The 17,704-nt window shown below is 39.2% G+C and overlaps 1 protein-coding gene across 12 annotated transcripts in view; it reads left to right on the top strand.

Moving 5' to 3' along the window:
* The window catches only part of Erc1 (ELKS/RAB6-interacting/CAST family member 1), a 292,052-nt gene that overhangs the window by 50,078 nt on the left and 224,270 nt on the right, over positions 1-17,704 (top strand). For all 12 annotated transcript variants that reach the window (NR_172210.1, NM_001394884.1, NM_001394883.1 and 9 more), the window contains exon 3: positions 12,910-13,326. Coding sequence is in view for 11 of the 12 variants with exons in the window: in NM_001394884.1 (NP_001381813.1) it covers positions 12,910-13,326 (417 nt within the window). In the remaining variant the exon portion in view is untranslated. The remainder of the gene's footprint in view (positions 1-12,909; positions 13,327-17,704) is intronic.

Below are 17,704 nucleotides of genomic sequence, written 5' to 3'. Positions count from 1 at the left end.
CAGGCTTAGAATCCATGGCAATCATTTCAGGAAACATGGCAGCAGGCAAGCAGACATGACACTAGAGCAGCAGCTGAGAACTTAGTTCTCGATCTGAAAGTTGGAGGTGGAGAGGTGGGATGTGGGGAAAGGAGGGAAGGAGGGAGAGAGGGAGGAAGAGGAGAGACAGACTAACACTGCGAATGGCTTGAGTCTTTTGAAACCTCAAAGGCATCTCCAGTGATACACCTCCTCTAACAAGGCTACAAATTCCTAGTCCTTTCCAAACAGTTCTACCAGATGAGGACCAGGTATTCAAGCATATTAGCCTATGGGGGAAGATTCTCATTCAAACTACACCGTCCCCTCTTCTTTACAGGTTAGCCTGTGTAGAGCCTTCCTGCCCCAGTTTCCTGAGTGCTGGGATATAGCAAGCTACCATACATGGCTCCTTGTAGGCTTCTCTCTTAAAATTCAATACTTACTGGCGTTTTACTACAATCCTTGTGTTTCAGTTGGATGCTTTTTTTTTTTTTTTAATTTACTTTGACTCTTTGGCCAGCAAATGCATTTATTTAACCTTAGAGAGTATATAATTCAGCAGTTACACAAAGTGAATTTGAGCTGTTTTTCTCATGGTCTGTTGTATCCTATTCTGGAAATGTGATGTGAGTGGGAAGAAGGAATTCATATATATATATATATATATATATATATATACACATATATATACACATATATATATATATTCATTCCTGTATATGTTGTTGTCTCAGTATAGCATTGTCTAATCAGTATGTCAGAAGTATGTATTGAGTAACTGACATGAATGCCAGCTAGCTTGCTTGATGTTTTGAGGTGTTAAAAAAAAAAAAGGGAAGCAGGGAGAAAGAGAACAGATATGCACTGTGCACGTAAAGAGTTTAGAATAACATTGACATGGAGTAAGCATATTGTGTGGTTTATAGATAAGAGTTTTTGGAGTAGTCAAATTCTAGAGTATTTTGTTCTGGGTACTTCAGTGGTGGAGCTTCCTATAAGACAAAGCTATTTCCTTATATAGGTACAACTTTTCATATAAATAAAATATTTAGTGTTAAAAATATCCTTGAATTTCATGTTTTATATATAAGTGTATAAAATTGGTATATCTGAAAAGTATCCATAGTATTGGTATTTACAGATTACTGAAATAGGAATATGTTCATTATACATTAGAGGGAGCATGTAATATGTGTGTGTGTGTGTGTGTGTGTGTGTGTGTGTGTGTGTGTGTGTGTGTGTGTATACACCTTGGAAGTGGTATAGCTTAATTATAGCGTCATTTTAAAGCACACACTGTGGATCCAGTAAGCTTAGAGCTACTGACCCAAGGAATGGAGAGAAATCTCTAATCTGTACATTGAAGATAATGCTTGGTCATGAAGAGGATATGGGAATTAAATAAATTAAGGTTCATGGAACATTTAGAATCAGGGATTATGTGTAGCAAGTACTAGTTCTTTGTTTTTGGCTTTTCACTGTGGTCTTTCTTGTAAATTTAATATTGATTCAGAAACCCAGAAAGATCTATTTGAGTGTGTTTTCTCAGTGTAGGATTATTGATTAAAATTTTCTTGTTAATACTTTTTATCATGTAATGAATGTGAATTTGTCATATAATAAAAACATAATGAAGACTAAGATTAAATCTGTACATTTATATGTCATTAAAAGATAAAATACAGGATTATTCACTTGGAATTCAAAAAATATTTGAATGCTATTGAGTGAGCTAAAATACTTCTGTTTAGAATTGTAAACATGATGGGTGGGAGTAACTTTATGGAATCTCTTTCATATTCTTTTACAGTACCCCTACAAATCATGTAGTATAAATATTAAATTTACATTTATTGGCTGTTTGTTCTGTTTAAAAGTAATTGTTTTTTTGTGGAAACTTTTAATCATTAAGAAAGTTTTAAGTTTCCTGCTCTTGTGTAATACTTGTTATATGTCTATCTTAGGATTTCGTTTCAGTCTGGAACTAGATAGAAGGTAGAACAAATCTATTCCTCTTTCCAGAATAATAGAGTGTTTATGAAATAGATATTTAGTTGCCCAAAAAGTTGCTGGTGGGACTGGACCACTTGGCTTCAGGCTAGCTTCTGCAGTACTAATGAGAAATGTACCCCTGTGAACTCAGAGTGGTTGGGGTTCCTGCAGCCCGATCCCTCGCAGCATATGTCCTGGCTAGTGAAGACCTCTTTCTTCCTGTCACCCGGGTCCATGCTAGTCTTCCATGCTCTTGTTTAACTGGTGGTCTGGATCACCTCCTGTGCTATTGCCACTAGGCTATGTAGGAATTTGTGAGTTTTCACTTACATTGGGAAAGAACGAGTCATAGTGGATGTATTGTTTTTGATTTATGTGTCTGAATATTTTTGCATGTGCTTGCGTATATATACTATGTGCATGCCTAGTGCCTGTGGAAGTCAGCAAAGGGTGTCAGATCTCCTGGAACTGTAGTAAGGGATGGTTGTGAGCCCCCATGTGGTTCTAGAAACTAGACCTATGTCCTCTGCAAGAGCAGCATGCGCTTTAACTGCCGAGCCGTCCATTTCTTCAGTCCCTGATCTTAAGTTTAAGTTCAATGTCAGCGATGTAGTGAGTTGGAGGTCAACCTGGAATACTTGAGACCCTGAAAAATTAGGACAACGCAAATAGCAAATATTGCAACTTTTTTTATTGGATTTTTATTTTATCTATTTACATTTCAAATGTTATCCCTTTTCCTGGTTTCCTGTCCAGAGCCCCCCTATCCCATCCCTCCCTCCTTTCCCTTCTTCTATGAGGGTGTTCCCCCACCCATCTACCCATCCCTTCCTGTCTCCAACCTTAATGTATTGGAACTTGGATATTTTGTTTGTTTCTGAGACAGAATCTTACCATGTAGTTCTGCTTGGCTTAGAATTCACAGTGATCTTCCTGTCTCTGTCTATTGAGGCTGGAACTGAAGCTTCTAGATGGTATTGTTTACTTGAAAGGCTCTGTAATCACACTTTTAAAAAACAGTTATATAAAATAATTAAAATGTGGCCAGATGGTGGCACATGCTTTTAATCTCAGCACTTTGGAGGCAGGCGGATCTCTGAGTTCAAGATCAGTCTACAGAGTGAGTCCACAGCAGCCAAGGCTACACAGAGAAACTCTGGAAATGACAGCAGCAACAACAATAAAAACAAACAAAAGCTTATTTAAAATAAAAGTTGAGCTTTTTTTTTTTTTTTTAACTTGGAAGAGAAGCTCTTGGGATGTATACTTTAATTGGGGTATAAACTAAGTGCTTTTGATTATAACCCAGATAAAAATCAAAGCTTGCTTTGTGATATTAACTAATGCCTGCTGCTCTTTATGGGAGGTGTACTGCATTATTTTAAGTTTTACTCTGCTTTACTGAAAAAAGGTGACTCAACTCCTAAATTGTTTTTGCAGCACATTTTATAATAGGTGAGCTTAAAAGTCAGTAATTTATAATATAGGTGTTTTTTCAATTACATAGTAGCTATCAGTGTCTATAAAATTTTACTTTTGGAAAGCTAGGAATATGGGAGGTGATACTCTCAATATATATAATTTTATAACCGGACAGTAATAAAAAACCATTGCCGTAGAAGATTGGTTAGACAGTCCCAGGTCATTGTGGCTACTCCTGCAGGTACTGAAAACACTTAGGAAACATTGAGTGGAAGCGTCTTTTGCTGAACTGAGACAGCACTGAGGAATGTGTCCTGAGACAGGAAGAGGAGTGGTCGTCCTGGAAGCAGTATGCAGTGTTATTTTCTTAGGTGAGGAGGAGAGTTTTCTTGATACCTGTTTCCTCTTTTGTTTGTATTGTTTTGAGGTAGGGTTTCTCTGTATAGCCCTGGCTCCTGAAACTCTATATGTAGTCTAGGCTAGCTCCGAACTTGGAAAGATCTCCCTTCCTCTCCCTTCCTAGAGCGGCGATCACAGCTATGAAGCCATGCTTTGTGCCGCTGTTGTTGTTTGTAACGGAGCAGCCAAGCAGTGGCTTCTTCACTTTCTGAGGTGGTTATTCTACCTTTGCTTTCTGTAGATCTTTTGTCTGGAAAAATTGCTCAGGAGTCCACAGAATTCTGCTTTAGTGACAGTTTTCTCTTTACCATAGCTATGCATGAACTAATGTTATTACAGAAACAAATTTGAGAGTAAAAACAATTGTTTCTTTTGGAGTTTGTCTCTTTTGTTGTATTTTCATCTTAGTCACTGGTTCTTAGAGTAATTGCCATAGCTGGTATGTCAGTTTGACATTTTGATTTCAAAGATCCTATTATAATCTTGCTGTAAATGTCAAACAGTTCCTCAGTGATAGACAGAAGCTCCCTCTGATGCTTGGTTAGAACGGAAGATGGTTTTAGAGTCCTAGTTATTTTGTCCATGTGTAGAGCTTAACATTTACATTGCCGAATGGAGCTTTTATTTATTGATTTCAGGTTATTGGCTAAGTTTTGCCCTGTGCTGACTTTGAATTTGATTATATCCTTGAGATAGAACAGGAAAGCAAATTTTAAAGCAGGATGATTTTACATGCAAGAGCAACCAACACTATTACTTAATGGCTTGTACATGCTCCATATTAGCATATGTCTCAGTGGTCAGCAACTTTCTTAGTGTTCTAGTGGAACTTAACATAGTAGGCTCACAGCTTGGGAAGGCAAAGCCAAAATGAGCAGTCAACGCATAACAGAGTGGAGAAAGATTTATTACCTGCAGCGGGCCAGTGGGACTGGGGAGTTATTTTCAGAGAAGTGCCGTCCTGCAGCAAAGGAAGCACATGATTTTATTCTAGATTGTAAATATTCATATGGGTGCTGGCTCCTACATATGTTCAGTTAGGGGTTCATCCCTGAGCATGTTCAGTGCAAGGTCACGCAGCACGTGTTTATAAGACTAAAGTGGTAGACAAGAGTGCTCTCAACTTGTTCTCCAAAGTTTTAGCTGAAAACAGCTCAAAGTCCAGTTCGAGGGTGTGTCGATACAAGAGTTTGCTTCTGACAGGGTCTGCCTTGCTTACTGGCCAGCACTAGTGACAGGAAACACATTTGGCTTATGGAATGTTCACTTAGTTGTAACGGATGTGTCTTGACCAGAGAGCAGCTTGATTACTGAGGAATTGATTTTGAAGTCTTCAGAAGGGTGTGTCCTTCAAGATCACTGAGAAGGATATTGATCTCTGCTTGTTAGAGGAACACTGTATCTAGCTTTCTTTGTTTTATAAGCACAATTGTGTCAGGAAGCAGCCCTTGTATTTAGCAGTGTTTTTCCATTTACGGAGTCAGGGTTGGGGATTTAGCTCAGTGGTAGAGCGCTCGCCTAGCAACCGCAAGGCCCTGGGTTCGGTCCCCAGCTCCGAAAAAAAGAAAAAAAAAAAAAAAGAAATCCATTTACGGAGTCGATAATACAGTAACGAATAGAACATTTCTCCTTCTTGTAAAGTAATATATACATAGAATATAGAAATGTCTAACTCTAATATTCTCTGATGCAGATGTGTGTATATGTGTATGAGATCATGAGTGTGCACACACACAGTACACAGTGTACACACACGTGCACACACATAGTACACACACAGTGTACACACATAGTACACACACAGTGTACACACATAGTACACACACATAGTACACACACAGTGTACACACACAGTACACACAGTGTACACACACAGTATACACACAGTGTACACACACAGTACACACACAGTACACACACACAGTGTACACACAGTGTACACACACAGTACACACACACACACACACATACACACACACACACACACGCACACATTCTGTAATGCAGGGATCCAGCAGGGCATTAGGTATGCTAAGCAGGTGCTCTGCCTCTGAGTTGCCTTCTCACGCAGCACATCCTTTTATATTAATAAAATAAAACAAAACAAGAATAGCAGGGAGTTGGTGAGATTGTTTTATCAGTTAAAAATGTATTGCTTTTGCAAGGGACCTGAGTTGAGTTCCCAGTACCCAGGTTAGTGGCTAATAGCCCTCTGTAACTCTAGCTCCAGGGGAGCCAATGCTTCAGGCTTCTGTGGGCACCAACGCTTGTGTGCACACATAGACACACAGACGTCATGGTGCTATACCTTTAGCCACCTTCTATTGTTGATATTAATATTTTTCTTATGAAATACTACTGTGACTGTCTTGGTTAGTGTATTTTGTATCTCTATATTTTTCTATAACAGTTAATTGTTAAAAAGTTAAATGTATTTGACAAAGATGACCCAAAGGAATTAGAGAGCCAGTCTTATTACATTCATTGTGTATTCTTTAAAACTTTAACATCTATAAGACCTTTAGTTTGTAATGAGAAAAAAGTTATGAAAACGAGCCTCTAAGTTGTTTTGTTAACTGCCATGTATTTAGAAGGAGAAATGGCATGTTTAAAATAGTTTTTGCTTCCTTAAGGTGTTAGAACTGTGCTTATAAAACAAAAGGGGTTGGGCTAGGGTGTGTCTCAGTTGTGGAGTGTTTGCCTATCGTGTACAAGGCTCTGGGTTTCATATGCACAGCACTTCAGGGAGTGGGGGAGTCCATGCGCCTGTATGGATGGGCACAGGTTCAGTGGTCCTTCTAGCCCCAGTTGCTTTCATTCAGCCTCCTCAATTTTGAATCCTTGAGAAAAATTAGATCCCAGTTCCATAGAAATCTACTTTATGGAATGAATTACTCTGTTTCTTTTGTGTGTCTTGATGTCCTTTCACCTCTCCTTCTCTTCATCTTCTTTCCCTCTTCTTCCTCACCCTTCCCTTCTCCTCTTTCCCTTCCTTTTAGTTACTTAGGTGCTTATCTATTTTAAGGTTTTTCTAGTGGTAGGCTTCTTGGAATTGTTTTCACATTATTAGATTACTTATTTAAGTTTATGGCTTTTATTGCTTATTGGTGATTGGAAGAAAAACTCCCATGAATATGTCTATTTTTGATATGCTAACTTTTAAAACAATTTTTGTTTTCCTTCAATGCTAAATCACAAAATTTTCTTAATTATTTTAATGAATTCTCTTATCTACTTAAAGAATGATGTAGATGTTTTTATGAAACATGTGGAAAAGAATTTATATATATATACACACACACATATATATATATAGATAGATAGAGTGTGTGTGTGTGTGTGTGTGTGTGTGTGTGTGTGTGTGTGTGTGTATACGATTGCATGTGCTCTTGCTCACTTATGTACGTGGAGGCCTCAGGAGGTTATTGGATATCTTCCTTTATTACTTTGTGTCATATTGGCCCGAGACAGGGACTGTCATTGATCTGATGTTGGTCTGCCAGCTCCCAGGATCTGCTTCATATTGTTTCCTTGCCATCCCACTGCTGGGGTTACAGCATGAGCTGCCATGTCCAGCTTGTATGTGCCAGCTAGGGATTTGAACTCAGTCCTCTTGCTCGCACACAAGTATTCTTCCGTTCTGAACCACTTCTTTCATTTCCAAAGACTTATTTTGCTTTCTGTTTGTCTTTGAAGTTATTGACAAATTGTGTACAGATATCACTGTGACGGTGTCTTACTTTTCAGAAGAATTTGTGCCTTTCTCTAAGAAAGCTATAATTGTTACTGTTTTGATCCCAGGTATGTGTTTTTTTTGTTTGTTTGTTTTATCCTTTTTTTTTTCTTTTTTTTCGGAGCTGGGGACCGAACCCAGGGCCTTGCGCTTGCTAGGCAAATGCTCTACCACTGAGCTAAATCCCCAATCCCTGTTTTATCCTTTCTAACACAATGTAAGTTAGTTAGTGTTTTACAAGATATGTGTGCTGACTAGTTTTATGTGAGCTTGACATAGCTAAAGTCATTTTGGGAGAGGGAGTCTCAATTGAAAGAATGTCTTCAGTAAATTGCATTTGGGCAAGCCTGTGGTGCATTTTCTTCATCGATGCGGGAAGACCTAGCTTGTGGTGGGCAGTGCCACCCCTGGCCTGGTGGTCCTAGGTGCTATAGAAAAGCGGACTGAGCAAACCATGAGGAATAAGCCAGTAAGCAGCTCCCTCCAAGGCCTCTGCATCAGCTCTGGCCTCCAGGTTCCTCCCCTGCCTTCCCTTAGTGGTGCACCATGATGTGAAATTGTAAGCTAAAATAAACTCTTTTGTCTCCAAGTTGCTTTTGATCTTGTGTTTATCGCAGCCATAGAAATCCTAAGACAATACATGAGTATTTATCACACATTACAACACTTCATCCTGAGAGTGCTGTCCTGATTTACAAAGAAATTAAGGTGGTTGTATTAGTTATATTTCATATATTAGTTATATTTAACCAAGTATCTAACAAGAAACAACGTTAAGTTGAGAGGGCTTCTTTTGCCTCATGGTTTGAGATTTCTCTATCAGGAAACACATGGCTCTCATTTGTGGCCAGTGTCTTTTTATTCTTACCAGGCTTCTCTTCTCTCTTAATTACACCTTAAAGACAGCCTATTTAATAAAGGGTGCTGGCAAAATGGGATATCCACATGCAGAAGAATGAAATAGATATATCATCCCATACTGTATAAAAATAAATTCAAATTTGATCAAGGGTCTTAATTTAAAACCTGAGATGGGCCAGGCCTGGGGGTGTAAACTTTTAATCCCAGCACTCAGAAGACAGAGGCAGGTGGATCTCAAATGAGTTTGAGGCTAGCCTGGAGTACATACAGAGTTCCAGGCCAGCTAGAACAACACAGTGAGACCCTTCTCAAAAATAAAGAGGGACATAAAGTTCAAACCTAAGATGATATTGCTGCTAAAGGGAAATATAGGGAGGACATTTTTGGATATAGGTGTAGGTAAAAATTTTCTAAATATAGAACCCCAGTAGCAAAGAAAATACCCCTAAGAATTGACAAAATTGCAGAGCTTCATCATAGTAAAAAAAGTCAACAAAACGAACAAACAGCCCATAAAATGGGAAAAAAATCTTTACAGTTACCACAAACAAGGCATAATAATTAGAATATATAAAGAGGGTACAAATCCCCACTGTCAATCAGTAAATGAATTAATGACTGACTAGACAGTTCTTAAAAGAAGAAATGCAGATGACCAATACATATCTTTGAAAGTGCCCCCCATCATTTTTCATCTTTAGGGAAATGCAAATTTTAACTCATTTGGAGTTCCATCTCACCCCACTCAGAATGACTGTCATCAAGAAAACAAATTGCAGCAAATGCTGACAACCATGTAGGGAAATGGAGCCTTTACTCACTGTGAGTACAATCAGAGCGTTCCCAGAGAACTGCAAGTACAACTGTGCCTGTGTGCTTACTCTGCTGCTTCCGGGCCTATACCTAACGACTACGTCCTACCACAGAGATGCTTGGACATTATGTTTATTGCTGGTCTGTTCATAGTAAGAAGGAAATGGATTCAGCTTAGGTATCCATCGATAAATGAATAAAGAAAATATGATGCATTTTTATACAAAAATAGTTTTTATTCATTTGTAAAGGAAATGAAATTTTCAGAAAAATTGACAAAACTATGAGATACCCCAGGTGGAGAAAGAGAAATGCCCTGTGTCCTCTTTCATATGCTGAGTCTGGCTTCTAAGCATGTAGGGGGCTTGAGCGTGGGAGAGGCCAGGAAGCTAGAAAGGTGGTCCGTATGATGTGGAAAGCAGGAGTCTGTATGGAAGGAGTGTGGGGCGAAAAGTAGAGCAAGTGTTCTGTGAAAGGGGAAGTTGGGGTGGGACCGTGGGTGCAGAAGGGTATGGGGGGATTGAGGCATGGGTTGGGGCAGGGCAGGGGAATTACTGCAAGGGAAGTAGACGTGAAAATGCACTAAGGAAACCTATTACTTTGTAAGTTAATTTTAAAAACGATAATGAAAAAAAGGGTTTTAAAGGTTTTGTTTCTGTATAGACAAATATACAGTTTCTCTGTTGATGTTTTTAGCTTCTCGTACTTCAGTTGTGTGTCGTGTTTACTTTTGTGTGGACATGCACACAGACAGGTCGTGCTCTTAACTACTGAGCCATCTCTCCAGCCCTTATGTTGATGGTAAAATCACTAGTCTGACTATGCTTAATTGCGTGCGTCTCGTGTATTGCTTCTCATGTTTTCTTCGAGCAGACTGTGTAGGTTTTGTTTGGTCATTTCTACTCTGTGTGCTTTTATTCATTATCCTGCTGTACTGGTTAGCATCTCTGCAGTGGTGACCCAGATGTCTGGCTTCTGGTTTTAAACGGACTCTTTTATTATTTGTCTAGTTTCTTTTTGGGATCTTTCTCCTCTTCTAAAATAGTTAGCAGCAGGTGTTTTTGTTTTCCTTTGTTTATTTTTGCTCTTTTTGCGATGGTGTTGAGGAAGGTGGTAGTTTTTTTTTTTTTTTTTCTTTTTTTTCCCCCCGGAGCTGAGGACCAAACCCAGGGCCTTGCGCTTACTAGGCAAGCGCTCTACCACTGAGCTAAATCCCCAACCCTGGTGGTAGTTTTAATAAAGCTAACTAACTTGTTTGTAGACAGAAGAGCAGGTGTTGCCTTGTAGTCCGAAGAGAAATTGCTGCTGAATCGAGCTAATGAGCGAGTACATCACGAGTTGTGTTCCTTCTGCTTCCCAAATTGTAATTACACGTCACAGTTATTAAAGTGTGCGTAAGTTTATTAGCTTTAACTTATATTACTTTTGACCTCAATGGATTGATAATGTTAAAAAAAGAGAGGAATAGCCACACTTAGAAGTCATCTCCCCTTGAGTTTAACTTCTGGTCGACTCTGACTGTTTTAGATTCAGTAGCTGAGGCTATCCCCAATTCTTCTGCCTCCTGGGGTTAAGACTACAGGGGTGAACCAACACTCTGTGAGTTGTTCTTCTGAATTCACTAAGAGATGTCTGTGTTTTAGAGTTTGAAGGGTGATGGAGTAAAGTAGAATTTGGAGAATCAGCATTTCCATGCATCTTTTTATTGAGATTATTAGCATCTAGCTACCATTGAATATTTGAAATCTGTTGCTGGCACTTTAATTTTTAAAGCCATGTTTATAAATTAAAATACCTGATAGTTTATTATAATTGTATTCATGTTAAAATAAATACAACAATGATTTTTAAGAAAAATTGACTTTTTTATTACCAGAAATAAAAATTTCTGTTTGCTAAGAAAACAATACCCAAGCCAGATACTAAAAAGAAAAGACTGTCTTCACTTTATATGAAACCAAACCAAACCAAACACAGAAACACAAAACCATTCTGGAGCCAAGGCATAGTTAGGTGTAGAATACTTGCCTAGCATAAGCAACCCCTGTGTTTAAAATCTAGTACTGCAAACACACACTCTCTCTCTCTCTCTCTCTCTCTCTCTCTCTCTCTCTCTCTCTCTCTCTTTAAAAGTCATCATATGTGGCCTTATAAGACAGCTCATGGGTAAAGGGTAAAGGAGCCTGTTGCCAAGCATGAAAGGAGAGAACTGACCCTTGAAAGTCGTCCTCTGGCTTCCATGCTTGTCCCATGGCTGCTGCACACATACGCACTTGTACCCCCTTTCCCTCACACACAGAATGAATGGAAATGTTACAGAATCCTCAGTAGTGCTGAGTGCGAAATGACAGGATCGGAAAGATTTGTGGCACACACAGAAAGTGGATGTTTGTTTTGCTGACGTTTCATAAAGAATCACCTCCCCACTGGAGTACTCAGATCTTAGTTACTTTTCTATTGCTGTGTAAAATACCCCAACAGGAGCTACTTCAAAACAGGAGGGTTTATTTTGTCTTTCAGTTTGAGGTGTAGTAGATTGGGAGGGAAGGTAAAGCAGCAGCGGGGCTTGAAACAGCCGGTCTGGTTGTCCCCACAGTTGGAAGGCAGAGGGAGATGAAGATTTGTGCTGGACCAGCTTTCTCCTTTTTGTGGAGTCTAGAATTCAAGCCCCGGGAATGGTTCTACTCACTACTCACTTCTTTTCTCCTCAGTTAACCTCATCAACATAATCCTTCCCTGGTGTGCTGATGTTTTGTCTCCTAGGTGATTCCAAGATCATTTCAGGTTGACTGTTAACATGACCTTCATTTGTCAGTAAAATTGAAATGCTTAGTACATGGGACAGATGTATACAGGAGTTCACAGGGTCAAAGGCATAAGACTACTTTGCCAGGGATTGGGAAAAGGAACTATGGAAAGCTACTTACTAGTGACCTTAAATTCTCAGTGAAGCAAGATGAATAAGCTGCAGACATAGATCCAGTACAGCATTGTCCCTGCAGTCAACAGCAGCATTCCAGGCCTTAAAAATTCTTATGACGATGGAGGCTATGTTGAGTCGTTCTACTTTTTGAGTAGTATGTATCACCTGGCTTCAAACTCGAGATACTCCTGCCTCAGTCTTTAACATGACATTATAGGCATATACTATTATGCCTGGTTTTGGTGTTTGTGTGTGTCCATTCATGAGTTCCTATGTATGTATGTATGTATGTATGTATGTATGTATGTATGTATGTATGCATGCATGCATGCATATATGTGAAGGTTAATTAATATTTATAATAATTAAAAGTCATTTTGTTTTTCGATAGACTTTTACGTTTTGGAATACATTTTGTTTTTTATTCCTGTGATAAAGAGTCTTCCCACTCCCTTTAAGATAAATTTTGAGATGTCTAGATTTTTATTGTGGTTTATAAAAATAAAGGACTGACATACTTCTTTTCCTGGGTTGTGGGGAGGGGATAAGCACAAATTAAGTTACTGACAATTATAGCTTATTACCATAGTTTTAAAACTTGAATTGAAAGAGAATAAGGTGAATCTTTATTTCCGAGGATATTTCTGAGAATCCTTACAGCTATTTTTAGCTGCTTGCAAGCTGCTCTGTCTTTGCTAATTGAGGGGAAAGCTGATTTTGGTTTTTCTTTTTGTGTTGTTCTCAGCACATGCAGATGACAATCCAGGCTCTCCAGGATGAGCTGCGCATTCAGAGGGACTTGAATCAGCTGTTTCAGCAAGATAGCAGCAGTCGGACTGGGGAGCCTTGTGTGGCAGAGCTCACGGAGGAGAACTTCCAGAGGCTGCATGCTGAGCACGAGAGGCAAGCCAAGGAGCTGTTTCTCCTGCGGAAGACCCTGGAGGAAATGGAGCTGAGGATTGAGACTCAGAAGCAAACCCTCAATGCTCGGGATGAGTCCATTAAGAAGCTTCTGGAGATGCTACAGAGCAAAGGACTTTCTGCCAAAGCCACAGAGGAAGACCATGAGAGAACGAGACGGCTGGCGGAGGCAGAGATGCACGTCCACCACCTAGAGAGTCTTTTGGAGCAGAAGGAGAAGGAGAATAATATGTTGAGAGAGGTGAGTGACTACCTTTTCAGTTCCTGATTGTCATGTTTCCCTTATTAGTCAGTCTTGCCCTAGATAAATGTATGTGCTCTGCTGTGCTGCTGGATAGGAATTTTCTCTTGTGTCCAGCACTTCTATGGTTTCCTTTTTGATTTTTCTCTCTTGAGCGGAATGACATTACCTGGCATGTATGTTACTCAGTAACATTTTCACCCTGTCACCCTACATGTGATTCCTAGGAGTTCCCGAGTTGCTGAAGGGACGCAGGATTGTGTCAGTTTGTTACTTGTCTCTATTTGTTCTTAGAGACAGAACAGCAAAGCCAGAACAGCAAAGCCAAAGTTAGGGTAACAGCTGACTAGTGCTCAATTAAAAAAATCCTAGTAGAAGGCTGTAAACAGTTACCTCAGCTCACCTATGCCGGGAAAGCTGGAGCAGTAATGAATGTCTCTTGTGGTTTCCCTGGAAACATGTGCCTCATTGTGAAAGATACGTGTTAAAAATCTTTTGCCATGGAGTGTAGCCAGGAGTGATGTAGAGACACACTGTTTTATGTGAAACAGACTCAAGCTGGCCTCTGATTTAGACCTCACTTTCTGAGGCAATGCCATTTTAAGAAAGCATAAAGGAATTCATCTCACCTTAAGCTAATTTAAAAGCTGAAATACATTTTATATGACTGATTTCTTAGGGTTTTCTATGCTACGATAAAACACTATGACCAAAAGCAACTCAGGGAGAAAAGGTCTATTTTGCATACAGTTTACACCACGTCCATCACTGAGGGAAGTCAATCCTCAGTGTATGAACTCAACTGGGGCAGGAAGCTGGAGACTGGAGCTGATGCAGAGGTCATTGAGGGTGCTGCCTGCTTTCTTGTCCCCATGGCTTGCTCAGCCTGATTTCTTATATACCATTAGACCAACTTCCCAGGGATGGTATCACCTACAGTGGGCCGGGTCCTCTCTGTCTTTCACTAGTTAAGAAAATCAGACTATAGACTTGCCCACAGGCCAGTCGGAGATGTGTTGGATTTTCTCAACTGAGATTCCCTCTTCCAAAATGACTGTGTCAAGGTGACATAGAACTAGCCAGTGCTTCTGGTTAGACATAAAGTTCTTTTTTTAGCCTCTTTGGGAATATAAGGATGTGCCACTGTAACCAGCTAACTTTCACATTATGATAGGAGGGAGTGGGGATCCTCCAGCTGTTAGGATGCGTCTGAATAATCCCTTTTTAAACATGATTTGGGGAGAAGAAAATTAAAGAGACAAACATATTCAACTGATCATGATAGAACATGGCTTTAATCCTAGCACTTGGGAGGAAGAGGCAGGCAAATCTCTGTGAATTGTAAGCCAGCTTGGTCCACATGAGAGACTGTCTCAAACAAACACATAGAAACACCCAAGAAACTAACAACACAAAACTGTGGTGCTGTAAGTGTGGTGGTTCCTGCTTTTAATTCCTGCATTTGGGAGGCGGGCAGGGGCAGGGAAGTCTGTGAGTCGGAGGCCAGTCTGGCTGACATAGTGAGTTGCATGATAGTCAGGGCTACCCAGAGAAACCCTATTTAAGATAAACAAAAACGGTGCGGCTCTTCAAACATAAAAATTCCAGCTGTATATTGGAACAAATAGAAACTTGGTTATGTCTTTTTTCCAATTACAATTTTCTGCTTTAGGAATATTACATTTTTGATGCTTATGAACATTTCGGCCTATCCTCATAGTATAGGAACTAATAAATGCCAAATAGCTAAGGGATGGGAAGTTACAATTAATTAATTAATTAATTAATGGCTATGAACAATTAGGAATATATTGAGCTCAAAAATACTGAGGAGAAAAGTCCTGGGAGTTTTACTGTTTTTTTTTTTTAAACATAGGTCATGTGAATAAATAATGTATGTGATCTAAGAAAATACATTTCCCTATGAGTGCCACCTGACGCTCAAGGCTGCCGTTTGTAGCATAATGTCTTATGAGACACATAATCATGCTACTTAAAATTATTTGAAGTGGACACAGCGGACACAGTGACTTCGGAAATAGCTATTTTTTCTTCCTTCAGTGAAGGAATGAAGTTTCCATGTATAGTGTTGAATGTACATGCAGTAGCAGTGATCATGAACATGTGGTAGAGGGGGCACGTGAGAGGGGGAATCCAAAGCACCTCCCTTTGAGACGGATGCTTACTAAGGAGCCCTGGCTGTCCTTGGACTCCTCCACCCCAAGGATGCTAGATAAAATTGATAACTCTTCACCACCAGACCAAATAGATGCTTAATAAAATAAGAACCGAATGACAGTCTTACAGTCTGTTAGGTAGTAGTCCAGTAAATGTATATTTACTAGGAAGCATTCTGCTTGCTGGTCACTTCCTGAAGTTAGGAAGACGTAAGGACGGTTGTGCTAAGTGATGTTTAAGAGCATTCATGGAATTTCATCTCCTTAATTTAATAAGGGAGAAGAACAAATAATGTCATCAACGGAAAGATGGTAATGGTACTCAGTTTTCACTATTGCGGAAACTAATATGCAGATGTCATTCCCCCTAACATTGATTTAATGTGTCTATACTGGGAATTGTCTGGTAACCCTGGTGGTACTTATGTAGGTAGATCAGAATACGTGTATTTTTAATCCACTGACGGTGTTTATCTGTAAAACTAGCACTTGGGAGACAGTGACAGAGAATTTAAAGTTCAAGGCCAGCTTGATCAAGGAAAACAATGGAATCTAGAGATAATGCAGTGTGAAGTATATGACCAATATTTTGAGATAATGACCATCATTTCAAAAATACCCAGTTACATAAAATTAATTTCTAGGTGAATTAAGGACTATTTTAAAAAGAGATATTCGAAGACAACATAAGCAAAAAACTTTATAGTCTTTGACATGGAAGACTCATTGCTGTAGCAAGAACATCAATAAATTAAACATATGTATTAGAGGTTATAATTAACAAAGGTAAAGTGATAACCGGGCACAGATTTTTAACACGTTCCTTGACATTGCCTTGACCTTACCTGTAGACTAGTTTCTAAAGCAGTGAGATGCCAAAGGTACTTACTCTTACTTTTTTGCTCTCATTCACGCCCTTACTCAACAGTTACTGATTAAGCCCCTAGTACATATTGATCTTGTGACAGTAGATATATATTTTACAGTCTGTGTCCTTCTGAGACTCCCAGATTTGAGCTGGAGAGTTGGCTCTGAAGTTAAGAGCTTCCTGTACTCTCACTTCACACATTATACCCAGGAATGATATACCTTATAATCACTGGCTTCTTAGACTTAGTAAATAACATAATAGTAAGATAATATTTGTGCTATTACTCATTACAATATTCTGCTTCATCTATGAAAATGATTCTGTATATCCCCCAAATTAAAACTAATATTTGATTATTATATTTTGTGTCAAGGTTTCATTGTGGTTGGAGCTTGAGTTTTCTGTTGGTCAAGGGCTTTGCTTCCTTGCTGTGCTCTTCCACCGTCCGTTGATAGACGAGCGAGGACATCTGTTGGACAAACAGGAAATTACACGCCATGTTTGCGTAGTGCTTTGGGCTTGGACACTTGGAGAAATAAACTATGAATCTCAGTGTCTTGGTAGAGGGTATTGAGGTTGGCTCTGGAATGTTAAGAAACTCTTTATTCCTGTGTGTACAAAACACTGCAACTCAATAATATATTTCAGACCTCTGTTTCTGTTTTTAAAATATTGGCAGATATTTGCCTTCGGGGGAAGGCTTTTTTTGGGGGGGGGCAGTGTTTTGTTTTGTTTTTGAGTTGAGGTCTGGCTATTTAGCTTAGGCTGGCCTTGGACTTTCTATGTAGACTAGGCTGGCCTTCAACTCGTTGAGATCTATCTGCTCCTGCCCCCTACTGTAGGGATTAAAGTTTTATCTAATCCACACTTTTTGTAATGAATTACATTGCATTCTACTTGGCTGTTTTGTTTGTTTTGTTTTGTTTCCTATGACATTTTAATCTGAATCTTGTTAGTACAGCTCTTCATATGTTTATAAAAATGTTTGAGGTTAAAAGTAATAATTGTATATGAATTAGCCTATGAATTCTGAATTTTGGCTAGTATATTTGAGATGTGTCTGTGAGGTATCTTGGCAGTTAGAAGTTATAAGAGTAAAAAAGCAGTAGAGATATATAGAGAAATAGATAGTGGACTGGGGATATATCTTTTCTCTGTGATAACGCCAGCTTGTGTCAAGTTGACACACAAAACCAGTCAGTACACCAGTCAAGTCCTTGAGGTTGAACCCTAGCACTTCAAAATAATAGTATAAATAGTTGGATAGCTTAAAAAAATGATGAAATATGTTCCCTCCTAACCACCATCACCCAGATACAGAAAGGGAACT

This window comes from Rattus norvegicus, chromosome 4 (assembly GCF_036323735.1).
Source record: "Rattus norvegicus strain BN/NHsdMcwi chromosome 4, GRCr8, whole genome shotgun sequence".
Taxonomy (NCBI): Eukaryota; Metazoa; Chordata; class Mammalia; order Rodentia; family Muridae; genus Rattus; species Rattus norvegicus.
This window is presented reverse-complemented; position numbering and strand designations above follow the sequence as displayed.